Source organism: Nerophis lumbriciformis, linkage group LG04, assembly GCF_033978685.3.
Source record: "Nerophis lumbriciformis linkage group LG04, RoL_Nlum_v2.1, whole genome shotgun sequence".
NCBI classification, from domain to species: Eukaryota; Metazoa; Chordata; class Actinopteri; order Syngnathiformes; family Syngnathidae; genus Nerophis; species Nerophis lumbriciformis.
The window spans coordinates 18580449-18595969 of NC_084551.2; the positions used below are offsets into that span (position 1 = coordinate 18580449).

At 40.3% G+C, this 15521-nt stretch overlaps 2 protein-coding genes across 3 annotated transcripts in view; one reads left to right on the plus strand and one right to left on the minus strand.

Annotated features, from left to right (window-relative positions):
- tshz1 (teashirt zinc finger homeobox 1) overlaps nucleotides 1-12285 on the minus strand; it is a 44237-nt gene extending 31952 nt beyond the window's left edge. The window contains exons 1-2 of one of the 2 annotated variants that reach the window (XM_061950010.1): nucleotides 12187-12285; nucleotides 10169-10673 (exon numbers count right to left, since the gene is read on the minus strand). In XM_061950010.1, coding sequence (XP_061805994.1) covers nucleotides 10169-10208 — 40 coding nt within the window. In that variant the 5' untranslated portion in view covers nucleotides 10209-10673; nucleotides 12187-12285. Of the gene's footprint in view, nucleotides 1-10168; nucleotides 10674-10835; nucleotides 11223-12186 lie in introns of those variants that run through there. The other variant, XM_061950007.1, reaches the window with a different exon arrangement.
- LOC133597130 (prostaglandin reductase 3-like) lies at nucleotides 11517-15291 on the plus strand. Its single transcript, XM_061950021.1, has 2 exons — nucleotides 11517-12114; nucleotides 13777-15291. The coding sequence occupies exons 1-2, from the start codon at nucleotides 11825-11827 to the stop codon at nucleotides 14705-14707; spliced, it is 1221 nt and encodes a 406-aa protein (XP_061806005.1). The 5' UTR covers nucleotides 11517-11824; the 3' UTR covers nucleotides 14708-15291.
- Nucleotides 15292-15521: the final 230 nt, after the last annotated feature.

Here is a 15521-nt window from a genome sequence, read left to right on the forward strand (position 1 = left end):
GCGGCATCTGCGGCAAGAGCAGCTATGTAAAACACTTGCCTTAAGTCAGCCGCATCCGGTTAATATTTAATCCCTCCATCCATCTCCACAAAGAGCATTTCCCTTTTAGCTTTAGCTGCCGTTTACTTTGATTACACACAAACGTTTAGGGTGAACGGGAGCAAGGCAAGAATGATAAGAGAGCATGCATGCTAAGTGATTTGCATGGAGATGGCGAATTTTTTCAGGTCTGATAATCACCCAGAGCAGGCCATTGCCAGTTTGAGAAATAAGAGCGAGGCCTAAAGAAAGCATTAAATAAAATGAAAGGACAAGGTTTGGTTTGTTCTAAGGGGGCAAAAGCATGGATGCAGAATAGAATTCTAAAAACAAATTTCCCCCAAAGGGCTTCTCTTATTTTAAAATGTGATATGCAAAATCGAGCGCAAGTAGCAAAATAACAGCAATACTATCTTTTGTGTGGAATTTTTATTTGAGGCTGAAATCCAATACTCCCAAGAGAGTATGTAAATGTATGTGTGTATTCCTAGAGAACTTTTTGTAGTCGTGTCACCTTTTTACTGTGCCATTCATGTGTCTTATTTCTGCAAAACAGCCTCATGCTAAGTCTGTACTGGAACTGAACAGCATGAATCAGAGAACCCAAACACCAACAGCAGTATGCCAAAAAGTTATACAAGACCTTTAAAATACATCACACATGTCTGTGATATTGTCTATAATTAGAAATGCGGTGTTTGACAGAAAAGGTTATTAAACAAAGTGTATTTCTAACGCACAACACAACCACACTAGCCAATCATGTGTGTCACTTCAGTGTTAAAACAATCTTCATTCACATGAGTGGCATTTCAAAACAAACTGTCTACATGCAAACTTTATACAATCAGAAGCCCCAAAAAGCAGCCACAGCTGACTTGGTGAAATATTAATGGCTGGGTTCATCAAGATATAGCAATACAGCGGATGCACAATAAAGCTTACATTATTTTCAAAATCAGCGTATACAGGAAACATCATTTGTTTTTTTTTAATTGCCTGTGCATGTTTAAATGCACGCCCATCTGCCAGTGCACGAAATGAAACCAACACTTTAAACACTTCCAGGTCCTGTTGCTAAATAAGGTTTAAAATGATGAGATAATGGCAAATGAGCCATAGTTTTTGAAACTCTCCATTCTGACGTGATTTTCAAAAAGACTCCGTTTTAAAGACAAAAACCTTGATTTGCGGAACGCACTTTTCAAAGTATCCATGCTGGTGTGGACATGGCCTTATACTCACTGCACTTTCATGAAGCAAAACATCTAAAACCCCCGAACCACCACAGAAACTGAAACTTGGAAGTTGAGAATGGTATATGGAGACTGCGATATAACAGCAGCCATGTGTAAACCGGCATGGTAGGGAACCGGAGGCAAGTGGCTTCTCAGTTAATCCAAAACTAGGAAGTGAACAGACTACAAACTATTGAATATTTTCAGCAATGAAGAATGCCTTTCAGTTCACAACTAACTACAGGTTTATTTTCATACATATGGTAAAAATGACATATTTGGTAGTGTTAGAATACACTAACTGGCAATCATGACCATTTGCCCAACTATTGTGGCCAAAGTTCTGCCTTGACAGAGGTATTAATAGTGTCAAACTTCATTTATTTTGAGCAGCATGGTGGTGGACATCTCTGTAAAGAGTTTGCACTATGGCTGCACGATTTTGAAAATATTTCTCTCTAAAATTGCGATTCGATTTAAAATGTTATCTATAATACATAAAAATGCATAAAACTACGAAAATAACGAGTGAACGCATTTACGTTACTTTTACAATGTCAATCCAAATATTTTTGTCTAAAGGTGCCACACAGACCAATATGCAATAATGTACTTAAAAAAATATTTGACTTTCTGCTGACAGACTACGAACTTTTTTCCACATCAAAGTTTTAAACTGAAGAAATAATCAATAAAAACTACAGTGTTTATAATGTAATATAACCAGTATACATAATAATGAAAGTAATCATTTAAAAGGATATATACTTTCATTTCTCATTACTGTAGAATGGTTTACCATTGTACTGTAATAGGAAGGTAAATAACGTTGTTATGCTGAATAAATAAACACAAATAAAATGGAGTCATTTCTGTAAGCTAAAAATTAACTTAAATAAAAATTGAACATCTTAAAGTGCATTATTCCCAGTTGGAAAAACTAGGTCGGCCGTATGTTGCCATTACGTGATTACGGCATTCTCGCTCGTTCGTTCGTGTTGAACTATCCCGAGTGCAGCTGTGATGGGCTCCAGCACCCCCGAGACATGCGGTAAAAAATGGATGGATATTACCACAACGAGACATTTAGCTATGTAACCGTATTGTTTTCTCCTAATTTTTTGTTACTCTGCGGCGAGTTGCGAGTAGGGAGGCTGTCTGTCCATGGTTCCTGTGTGTGTGTAAGATGGCACCCAGCTCTCTTCTCCTCCCACAGAGACAAAGATTGTGAATGACTAAAAAGAGGGCTCACTGTGTTCAGTTAATTCTACTGTTTAATGAACACGTTTGAGTGCTGAGGGCGATACATAGTGAGGTGTTTTTCTTCCTGTTTGAAGCAAGAGACAAAAAAACGCGAGGCTCAACAACATGGCTGCCACTCAAATGCCAGTGATGGTGGAGAAAAAAATAATGATACAAACTCTGCTTCTTGCAGTTACGTAATCGCACTAATTAAACCGGTAATGTCGAGTCGATGTTGATTAATCGTGCAGCCTTAGTTTGCATGTTCTCTTTGTGCTAAGGTAGGGTTTCTTTGGGTACTCTGGTTTTTCGTCAAGAGTATACCCTCCTCTCACCCAAAGTAAGTTGGGATAGTCTCCAGCTCACATGTGAACTTCAAGAGGATAAACGTATTAGATTTAGACAAACGTTATTAATAACAACGGGAAATTGTTTGATACAGTAGCTCAATTACAAGAAGAAAATATAACTACAACACTCTGGAAAACATAAGAAGAGAAAAAATAACAATATCCAATGTGAAGAAAAACAATAGAATATAATTTTAAAAAAAACACAATGGGTAAACTAGATAATACAATTATTTAAACAGAGTTTGCATAGTTACAAATTAACCAAATGAAATAATTGCAAATAGACAAGTAATGAATGAGAATACAAAGTAAATCAAACACAAAGTTCCACTATATACAGTAGTTGGATAGGATAGTGGTATAAAGTATAAAGTAGAATAAAGTGTAGCTATGCTTAACAGAAAACTACACACACAATAGAAAACGCACACATCTCATAGAATTATGACCTCTCATTTTTAATCTCATTAGATTGTGGTCATAATATTGTGGACGCACATGTTTTTGTAATTGTTTATATGTGTGTACTGTTTTAGCAAAGTAAGCAGAGCTACAGAGCGAAACTCCCTAGTTTCTCTGACCATGATGGGTCAAAAAGTGGACACCCCCACCCCTCCAGAGACAGACAAAACCATCCTCATGATCACAAGCACACCGAGCTATTGATCAGTAAGCGTCTGCCGCTGGCTGTTGCTTCAAAGAGGAATAGGCGTAAGGCTTTAGGGTCTGTGACAACACTGACAAGGGTAAAATGTTATTTCTCTCGCACGTCGACAGCTGGACATTGTGTGTGTTTGTGTGTGGCTGTAGCGTTGCTGTGATGCAGGGACCTACATGTGTATGTGTGTGGGGTGGAGGCATTTGGCCAGCAGTAATTCTTAATTGACACCTGTCAAGATAATGGTGGCGGTCACAGCTGTTGGGGGAGAATTTGTCCATCGTCTCATTCATCTGTCAGCTCTAATACCCGTCCTAAAAGCTGTGCCCCCCACCCTTTTCGCTGCCATCCAACCATAAGTCCTCCTTGATGCTCCTAGAAACTATCTTCTATAATACACGTTGAACCCTTCTATGAACAATAATGCTAAATTAGGCAACGTTAAACTGTTGTATACATAGGATGTAACCATACGGAAATTTCCTATCACGGGTATCGTGACCAAAATCATCACGGTTATCATTATTATTGCAGTGTTGTTAAATGTGCTCAAAAAGTACTTAAACACACACTGAAATATTTTGACCTAATATTTTTTTAAATAACTAAAATAAATAAACACACTGTTAGAAAACCAACCATTTTGTATGTTTCCTGTTTCTTATACTTCACTGATGGTGTTTAAGCATTTGTATGTTGTCTGTTTAACGGCTAAGCTTTTATTGTTATTGTTTAACATAGGTATGCACTGTAGCCCTTTATAAGATTTATTTATATAAAAAGTGCGTAACAAATAGAATCTATTATCTTCATTTATCAAGTCTGGCGGGCGTTGTGGCGTCCGACACTGTTCAGCGGTCCTTGAACACACAATAAAAGCACCTCTGTTTCGTATTCCTCTAAGTATCAAACAATCACTCTGTTCAAAGAGAGCACAGCTTGTAGGTTCAATGTGTTAGTTACTCAGACAGCAATGTGTTTATATAAATTTAGATTGGGATACGTTGTTTCCTAATGGAGAAAAATGTTAATGTCTCTTGTTTTCAAGTTGGCATTTAAGCTAGCTAACTGGCGCCAGTCAGTCTGTGGGTTTATCAAAGTGCAGTTACCAGTCACGATTTTTCGATAATTTTAAGGGTAACACTCACTGTCGGAAGTTTTACTGTGGTTATCATTATTACCATTTATCATTACATCCCTAAAGTGAACAATATTTTGATTTCATGATATACATTTGATAGTATTAAAATAACCCCCACTAATAACTACTAAACTGTATTCAACTTTTAAAACAAATATTACAAATCTGAATATCATTATTTCAATTAATCAATATTCTGTCTTATTTTTGCTTGCTTTTGAGTGTCAGAAATCAACTATTTATCTGGCAGAGTGAGGGATGTGAGAGGAAAAACATGCAAGGGACTGGAAAAGAGCAAGAAATAAAAAAGAAGCGAGAAGTGCAGAGGAAAAGTAAGAGATGAGAGGTGAGTGAAAGAGGTGGAGAGAGAGAGAAATGGAGAGGGGGAGCAGCATTAGAGGATGAAGAGACGGAGCAGTGTGCAGGGTTTGGGTGTCCCTGGATAGGACTCTTCTATAGAGGACCAGTCTTGTTTGTCTTGTTTGTTTGTTGACATCAAAGCGCTGCCTCTCACTCCCCCTGCTCACTGATGTAATGAGTGGGTAAGCTACATGTTTTTTTAAGAGTTTAGTTTTTTTTGCTTGCACTGAGGAATTCAAATACTTATTAGACAAAATATTCTGTAATTGCTCATATTTTATTGATAGAAGCAACATGTTAAATGTGGCTGTAGCTGTCTTCTGCATAGCCTCTTGAGAGGCGAAAGCGCTGATCAAGAGAGCAAATGCACTCTGGCTAAAAAAAAAATGTAATACTTAAGAAAATTTGAGATGTCATTTTTTGCACTTTAAATGTTGCATGACTACTTTTCTTGAACGCTTCCCCTCTCATCTTCCTCATGTCTTCAATTAAGAGCCGAACGGGAAAAAACATGTAGCGTATCAACACTTTTTCTTTTCCTAAAGAATCTTAAATTCAAACACTTTTGCTGTTGATAAAAATAAAGAGTAAGTCATAATAAAGAACTGATGACAGCAAGCGTGGATCATTTATCAAAGATTGCAATTCCATCTTAATGGCCAAATAAATAAAAAAACAAGTTTAGCTTTGCTCCAACCGTGAAAAATGAAAACATTTCTTTATTTTGGAAGAAATTGTTTTTCTATGGCAGTCAGGAGTACGGCTGCTTGTCAGCTCAGTCCCTGAGAGCAGCTTTCTATCTATTTTAAACTTAATTTTCTCAGCCTTTTTTTCTGCTTTCTTTTCAGGATCCCATGACTTAATGTTGTTTTTTATGTGCCGCATGGCAGGCAACAAAACACATCTGGCTACTTTAATGATATGATTTCCCATCATACTAACCCACCTCCTATATGACCTCCCACAGAGATGTGCCGACTCCACTTAAGCGTTAAGCCGACGTGTTTGTTTGTGTGTTCGTGTCTATGGGTTTTGGTCTGTCTTTGTGTGTGTGAAGTGCAGCAAGGGCAACACAACCACTAGGCATGTTGGCAGAGTGCCCTGGGGGCAGCTCTGGGTAAAGAGCTGCACAAAGACAGGTTTTCATTGAAAATGTTGCATTTTATATATACTTATTGACGAAAAAACACACGGTTAAAACATTAGTAATACCCTTCATTAGTAATTTATAATCAACACTATTGCTGCAACACTACTTTACTAATGCTCAAATCCCGCGGTGCATATATCGAGCACAGCAAAGAAAGAAACACACACAGCTTTGGTGACATGAAAGTAAGACAAAGTTTAACCTTTGAATGGACTGAACCCCACATGTAAATTTAACAATTTGTGAGGTGACCCAGGAGGAAAAAGTAGCTATCTATGAAGCTGATCAATGCCACCTGCTAACAACACGGCCGCTCCAATTATAGTAACCTCGAGCCGCGTCTGAATACCACACACACACACACACACACACACACACACACTCACAGACGGAACACGCTGGACACACACACACACCGTAAGACTGAAGCAAGGAAATAAAAACAGCCGGTAATGGATCAATATCTGTTCCAGCTCCTCTTTTGATTAGGAGGAGTCAACAGATTTGACAGTTGGAGGTAAGAAATACATGGAGCTCCTCTCCATGCTTGTTTTTTTTTTTTTGCTCCGGTGGGGGAACAAAAAAAGGGGGGAAGGGATGACTCTGTAAACAGGTCCTCCTGCAGACGATGACTAACATGGTGTGGTTAGCATTACACCGGTTCAAGTTATTCATTCCAGGAAAACTAACACCCGTCCTTGCTAAACTACACTCTCAGAACATATATTTACACTTTCTCTCACACATAAACACAATGTTAACATGTAATTCTAATACAACTTTTTTTTTTTTTTGGAAGTTGTAAAGACTATGACTTTGAGTCACTCTATAATTTAGGACAGCTATTTTGCACACACAAAAAAAAGGCACCGTCTTTATTATATTCACTATCAACAAAAACAGGGACAACTTCTGATGATACACTCTTCATGACACCGGTGTAGACAGATGAGAGGAGGGTACATAAATCTGTATTGCTGATTATTTCGGGGGAGAATATCACATAACAGTGTCATCAAGTCAGAGCACAAAGGTCGCTGTGTAATCTTAGCCACCCCGAGCATGCAAAATCATTAATCCCTGAGCACAGCGAGCCCCCAGCTGGGAATAAACAGGAGGCCTTTAGCGAGGCGGCGACAGAACTGAGTCAGGATGCCGTTTTACTTTCATGCAGCCAAAGTACATGGCGGCCGTGTTATGATGTGGAGGCGATTTACTCCAAGGAAGGCGACGCATGCAAAAAGTTTAAACACGTCAACAGAATGCCTGTAGTTTAAACACGGTCCATGGGACAGCACAGAAGTACCTATAAACCAACAAGCAAACAACTTTTGGCAACAGTTGGAAATGTTCACCCATCAAAGAAAATAAACGCGGTTTTACTTTTAGTCAGAGTAAATGGAAACTCTTTCAGGAAAACAGTAAATGGATCACTGTGTTGTGCTAAGGTCGCACTGGCTTGCTTATTACAAGGTTATAAGAGGGGTGGCGAGGGCTTACTAAAGGTCATTAACTGGCATTGTCTCTTGACGTGATTAGTCAGGTAGCAAAGTCCATTTGTCACCTGTGCAGGCAAATTGAGTTGGTGCTGCACTAGGGGCTATAGGGACTGTATAATATCAGCTTGATTACATCAAGGCAGCTGCGGACTTGACACCTTACTGAATTTGTCAGCATTAATCGTTAGGCCCTGTCACAAATCCATCAGCCACACAGATAATTAGGGCTTTCTCTAATGAAGCCGACGGAAACAACCTTACCACCTTCGCTACCTACTCCAAATGTACTCACGCACAGTTTTATAATTACCACCACGCTACGCAGAAATAAGTGACTATCCTATTTGTTATTTTTAGTTACACATTTAAAACAAACTAACCCTTGGTCATTTAATGATACAACCTGTGTATAAATTATTTAACACACTCACATTTAAAGAAGAAAATACATCCATGTTTTTATTTGCTACACTTGTTGATGCACTTTTATATTTTTTGTATATTGAATTCATTGAGGAAAATATAAATAACAAAATTAACAGTATCTCCTTTTTTGGACTATTTGTGCAGCTATATGAAAACGCTTTAAAACTACTATGCGATATATTATTTTACAGTGATAATGTTCCTGCAAAATAACATAAGAAAATCTGGTGAGCGTCTTTACGGAACTTTTAAGTGCAGAACATATTGTACACTATAATAAATAATACTGGTAATGAACGCATTTAAAATGTTAGACGGCAGAACTTTAAAAAAATTATTACGAGTTTTGACATTGCTTTACAAACACGGTAATTCCATGTAAAAGTAGGGACCATTTTTACATTTTAGCTCTGATTTAGCATCATTTTCTAAACAGCGCAATGGAAGAGAAGCCAGAGGTCAGCAACATCTTCAATAAGGAAAATTAGTGTGTTTGTTTTGGTTATATGCTGATATTGGGTTCTTAAAAGGGAAAGGCTGATGCCACCCATATGAATGTTGACTTGACAGGGTAATAGAACAAATACTGTATGCCAAGTTGAGATAGACCATTACAACAGATGATGGCACTGAGCGGACAATGTGATGGATCAATGGGGTGTGTGGTAGGAGAAAGAGGGAGGGAAGCTGGATAGTGGGAAATGGAGGGGTCAAAGAGATGTCATGTTTTCATGCAGAAGGCTAATGAGAGTCACTCTGATTCCAAAAGGGTGACCTTTTCAAGAGTGGTAAAATATTGCAACAACCAAAACTCAAACATGCACTCCAAATACAAGCGTGGATCAGAACTCACTTGCTAGAAAGGCACGAGAAAAATAAGTCGACTGCGAGCACTGGTTGCATGTTCTCTACTCCTTCACAACATTCCCCTCCTCCTCCTCCTACTCCTACTCCTTTTCAACATCACCAGCAGCAGCACCACGCTTAAAAAGATAAAACCTGCCGAGTTCAAAGTCTTCGTCGGCTGGCCCTCCTCTTCGACTCGCTTTGCACCTCATATTTCAAAATCTCTTTAAAATTCTGTAACTGTCTTTTGTTCACTCCAGTTGTTAATGCCTAACTTCAAAGAGTCGGCCTCATTAGCACAGAGGTAGAAACCCCTGTCACTCATTTACATTTGTTTAAAGACTGCAGGGAGACGAGAGGAAAAAAAGAGAGGGAGTCCAGATCCAAACCACTAGAAGTCAATGGTGTCAGCCCTCTGCCAACACCTGGGTTTATCAGCTGGCCACACAGTAAATATTAGACTCCCCTCCAGCACTGGATATCGATTAGGATACTAGACTGGTTCTTGGGAGTGGATGTGGGGTAAATCTGAAAGGGAACGCACACATTTGTAAGTAACCTAATCCGTGACCTGAGATGTTTGTTTAGGCGCATTACTGTAATTATTCATACAATAAACACGCCATTGCTTTTTTGGATTTTTACAATTAAAAAAAACCTCATCTGTAAAACTTTTTTCCCTAAGTCTGACTGACAACATCACAGGAGATAGTTTGCATACCTGTCTTGATGCGGAAAAGTATTGAAGCTTATCAGGGTTGAATAGATCAGAAATAGTCACATGACAGGCGATCAATCACCAGTTAAATCTATGATGGCAATCCTCTAATATAATAAAAGGACGGCAAAAAACGCCTGTTTTCTCCCCTTTCTTTTCTACTCATCACACACACACATAAACAAACACACACACACACACTTGGACCTCCTATGATCCCTTTAATCCCCAAAACTGTTACTTTAATTTGAAAGGTAAGCAGGCAATTGGACATATTTTAGGACAACTAAACCCAGGTTAAGGTATAGTCCTGCAGTTAAAGTATGACAATAAATGTGTGTCAAATGTAATTATATGATTCGAGGCATGCAGCACAACTAAAGAAAGTAGTATGTGACAAATAATCTGCATAAGTGACTTATATATATGTATATATAAAAAGCTATTTTGCTTGGGGGGAGATGAGAAATGACAGTGGAAGAAGGGGGCGGGTTATACCTGCTGATCGCCGCGGCTCTTGCTGCTTTCTCCTCGGCATAGTGACCGTCAACCTCCACGGTGCTTCTCATGCAGGAATGACAAAGAACTGGAAGTCTGTCAGTGGTGAAAAATCATCCCTTTTCGGGGGGGAGCGCGTTTTGATCTCAGTGCAGAAAATGTCAGTCTTCTCTTTACACCGGCTGATATTTTTAGACTTTAATAGCTGGATCGGCTCCAGCGACGTAGGGTTGGAAAAATTACGTAGCAGCTCGGGAGACCTTCGTGTCCATCAAAAATCATCTTCCTTCATTTCCCCCCCCGTGGAAATAATTTCAACAAAATGCCCAAAGTTTTCACTTCACTTCCGCTTGAATTAGAAAAAAAAAAAAAAAAATCTTTGGAGTTGTAGCGGGGCGATAGTTTGCGGCGCTTTAGAAAACTCAAAAATAACAAACAAAACAAATAAGTCCAGTCAGATAAGAAACGAGTCCTTTCTGTGCACCCCTTTTTAAAAGTCAGAAACCTGGAGAAAAAAAAGAGATGAAAGAGAGACAGCCATTAGATGCGTTAACGTCACAGTCCCAGGCACCGACACGCCACCTCATCCCGGATTCCGTCTCGCTAGTTCGGACTCCGATTCAAATGATAAAATAGCAAAACACAAATGTACATATTTATACCTTACCTACGCTTTTAGGATTGATTATCTCGCGGCATCTTGAGCACGGTCTGTTTGATGCGGCGAGAAGGAACACTTGAGACGCATGCATCCAAAAAAGCTTTGGCGACATGGACTCGTAACACGCTTGTCTCTTAAACAAGAAAGGAGGGAGGGGGACAGATCCGAGTTCGAACCCCCTTCCCCGGCAGGAAAAAAAACAAGTCAAAACGGAAACGCGATGGATCCACAAGCTGTTTTCAGACCGTCTCAACTGATAGACAGACGCATCGAGGCTTTTCCTGCTACATTTTTTTTTTACTCCTCCCCTTCTCAGGCAGCGTCAGCCCTGACAGAGGAGGCTACCTGTCAATCTTTTTAATTGTCTTGTCCCCTTACCCAACCAACACTCTCCATGCTGGGGAAACATGACAATGGCAGCCTAGCACATCCTCTGGTAGCCATAAAGCACACCGACGTTAAAACACCGTCACGTCCAAAAAAGAAAAAAAAAGTCTTATTTTGTTACACGTACGACGTAATTAAATACATGTTTGTGGTTCATCTCATTCCAATTGGCGATACAAGCTTACAGGTATGCGCCCGCGAACGTCACGTAACTCTTCAAAGACGTCGCTTTGACACGTTTTTGTCCATTCTTCATCGTGTTGTTTGTATTATTAAGTTGAGGGAAATGGTTAGTTTCACCTTACTAGGAAGTGAATGTTGTGTCCGGGAAGAAGAAGAAGAAGAAGAAGGGGGCGGGACTTAGCAGACAAACACGGACGACTAGCGAGTGTGTGGCGCGGCTGTGCTCCTCTCTCAACATTTTTGGGCATTAATACTCCTTTTTTTGGACTGGCTTTACAAATTGTTTATTTCGGCTTCGAAGCAAATAGTCGTGTTCGAGCACGACCGGGGGGGTTCTGTATAATGATGCCAGCGCGTAGGACGAGCCCCCTAGCAGGCTAGCAAGCAAGTTGCCCGTGAACTTTGTCACATTTCCGGGGGGGGCAATGTCCACGCCACTGTGGGCAAGAAATGCTCGGACGGCGGTGTTGTTGTTTTCGCTCGGTTCCAGGCGGAGAGGCACCGACTCACTTTCTGGACTTCTTCCGGTTCCGCGACGCCCTATCATCGACATGTCCTACTCGGCGCACTTCATTGATTTTAAGGGATCTTCCATACCGAGCAGCATGAAAAAGGTGGTTGTAAACAAGCTGAGTCCGAATTTTGGAGAAGCCGCCTCGGTGCAGAATGCTCCTGTTCCCACACCCGGGGACGCGGACTTGCTCGTAAGGAATCGGTAAGTTGTCGTTTTATAATACAAAAAAAAAACAAAAACAATGTAATCTAGAAGTTGCAGAGCCTTACTTACCTCGATTCGGATATGTCCACCAGAAGCAGCAATCATCCTCATCACAAAATGGCAAAATACGTGAGGAATAAGAGCCGTACTGTAATTCCAAGTTCCGCCCCTCTCTGCATTTGTCTATCAATCCATCTCGGCATCTCTCTCTCTCTCTTTCCTCCCTCCCTCCCTCTCTCTCCGTCCTCATGTCTGTCTACGTCACCGACCTGCAAATACAAAGTCATGGGGGGCCCCCACCAGTACCAGCAGATGAGATGCTGGAGGTGGGAAAGGAGATGCTGCACCATTTCTCTCCTTTGCAAAAGTGGCAGAACACTGAAGCCGTTTTTAGATCACAAGATGACAGGAACTAAACACACTGGTAGGGTTTAAAGTGATAAATCCTGCTAAAAGCAATAGCCTACCTGTGATTTTTATTAGATCTGCATGCTTGACCTGGGGTTTTATGTTAAATACGCCTTTCAGAATGCGCTTAGGTTTTATCTTGTGGCATTTACGGCCCAATAAAATGTAGTTTTGCACCGGTCTGAGTGAAGATCACATTATAGCCTTGCAGGATCGCGATTATTTGCTTGTAAACTAAGACCTTTGACCGTCAGGTTACTTGGCGGTTGTTGGTCACAACCATAGGGAAAGGAGTGAGGAGGCGGGGTAGTAATACAGTTAAGTGGTGCATTTGATTTTTTATTGTAGCAGAAGTTTTTACACGGTCAACTATGAATCCTATTGAATACGTTCTTTTACAGAAATATTGATAATTAAATTATTTACAACAAATTGAATCCCCTTTTAAAGAAAGCAAATTCATGTTAAATGCATGATGTTAAAGTGCCACTGAAGTGTATGATTTTTTTTACTTGCACCATAATCCTGCATTAAATTAGTAAACCCCCCCAAATAAATGGTGTGATTGTAATAACAGCTACTGCATAAATTACTCTTACATTAAACATCTGTTGTTAATGTTTCAATGACAATATTGTTCTCAAAGCTGTAAAGAGAAGTGTGTGTTTTGAAATAATTGTGACGACACTGCCACAACCGTCTGCTTATTTGATATAATTTAACCTTTATATTGTCTGTTTTTATGTGGCAATAGTTGCATTTACTTTAAATTTCAGGATACACAGTCATTTAGTCCAATAGAGAGATGCTCTCTCTTAGTGACCCAGCTGTAGTCTGCAGACGCATTATCTGCAAGCTCAAAGTGCACAAGCAACATGCACAAAAATAAGATCCGAATGCAAAACTAAAAGACAGTACAGTAAATGGTTTATTTATACACTTCCTTTTTCACGTTTCTTTCCATCATATTGCCAAAGATGAAAACAGTCGTCCTTGGCTTGAGACAATTATGTATGGCTTCTAAATTGCAGTTTGTTGTTGGTGTCAGAAAGCAATGAATCACAACATCATGCATTGTTTGGTGTCATACAAGCATTTCCTGTCAGTGAAAATTTGCTACTTCTTTTCAAGAGAGAATGCAGATTATCGCCAGAACAAATCCAAGTGAAGATTTATCTCAAGTCGGCGTCATCACCTCAACTGTATTTGTCTCATCTTTCATTCCAAGCTTTTTGTTTCATTGTCTTTCAGTTTTGTGGGAATCAACGCCTCCGACATTAATTATACGGCAGGACGTTATGATCCGTCTGTACAGCCTCCCTTCGACGCTGGATTTGAGGGTATCGGCGAGGTGGTCGGCCTCGGCCTAAGTGCCAGCTCCCGCTACACCGTTGGGGACACTGTGGCCTACTTCAACAATGGCGCCTTTGCGGAGTACACAGTGGTTCCCGCCAAGATGGGTGTGCCTGTTCCCTCGGTGAAGCCCGAGTTTCTAACCTTTCTGGTTAGCGGTGCTACTGCCTACATCGCCTTGAAACGACTGGGTGACCTGGCCCAAGGCGAGACCGTTCTGGTCACGGCAGCTGCAGGAGGAACGGGGCAGTTTGCGGTGCAGTTTGCCAAACAGGCCGGTTGTCACGTGATCGGCACCTGCTCGTCCAATGAGAAAGCAGGCTTCCTTAAATCTATCGGGTGCGACCGGCCAATCAACTACAAAGCAGAGGACCTGGTCAAGACCCTGAAGACAGAGTACCCAAAAGGTATAGACGTGGTTTATGAATCCGTCGGAGGCAACGTTCTAGACGTGGCGGTCAACAGTCTGGCTCAAAAAGGGCGGCTCATTGTGATAGGCTTCATCTCAGGATACCAGTCTGCATCCGGGATTCCCCAGTTCAGGGGAGCAACTTTACCTGTAAAACTTCTCCAAAAATCAGCAAGCCTTCGAGGTTTCTTCCTTCCCCACTTCATCAGCGACTACAAGGAGGCTCTGGCTAGCATGATGCAGATGTTTGCCAAGGGGAAGCTCGTGTGCGAGGTGGATTATGGGGATTTGGCTCAAGGGGGGAGGTTTGTTGGCCTCGAGTCAGTCTTCAGAGCTGTAGACTACATGTACGCAGGCAAGAACCTGGGCAAGGTTGTGGTGGAAGTGGCGCCTTTCTCTAAATCTGATAGTAAATTGTGAAATTCTTTGCACCAAAGAGTTCTTACTTGCACTTTAACATCATTATTGATTTAATTATGGCATGTGATGAAGTAAATCAGCATAACTTTTGCAAGATTAACAACAGCTATGCAAGGATTTATTAACAACTTTTCTCGTGCTACTGAGACTTTGTAATTGCAAATAAAAAGCAAGTCATTAATTTTTTTAATGTTGTCAGATCCGTTTTTTTTTTCTTTGTACAATCACAGATTTGTATTAGAAATAAATGTGTATTAATTTATAGCGCTAACCTCTTTTACAATGGATGCTGCAACACTTTCTTAATGTTCATACACCCACTTTCACTCATTTCAGACCAGATGCCTCACTCTGCTTGCTTTTAGCACTCTACAGCACTTTATCTACCATAAATGTTTTATAGACTTCATTGTTTGTCTTTTAGGGGCTTACGTTGGTATGTCAAATGTGAGTACTGCTCCAGGTGTGCCTTATATTTTAGTGCCTGTGTGTTGCTGACAGGAACACAATCCGCGTAATCAATCTTTGCCTTCACATGCCCCAAAGCTGCACATAATAATAAATAAAAAAATGTGTCCACCTAACTGGCTGTCAAAATGATGGTGGAACTACTGTGGATTAGTTTTACCATTAAGTTTCATATGTTTTGTATGAAATTGAGATTTGAAGGGCAAGAACATGAGAGTAACACATTCAAACTCCATTATGCTGAATATATTTATTACAAGGATAATGCAAGTTTAGTTTTTAGTTTTCAAATCATGCAGCGAATAAAACGATAAAAAACCTGCTACCTGGCAAGTATGAATGTGGA

Coding starts and splice junctions, on each gene's coding strand:
- LOC133597130 (XM_061950021.1), top strand. CDS start 11,825: ATGTCCACGCCACTGTGGGCAAGAAATGCTCGGACGGCGGTGTTGTTG. Junction 12,115..13,776: donor GACTTGCTCGTAAGGAATCG/GTAAGTTGTCGT, acceptor ATTGTCTTTCAG/TTTTGTGGGAATCAACGCCT.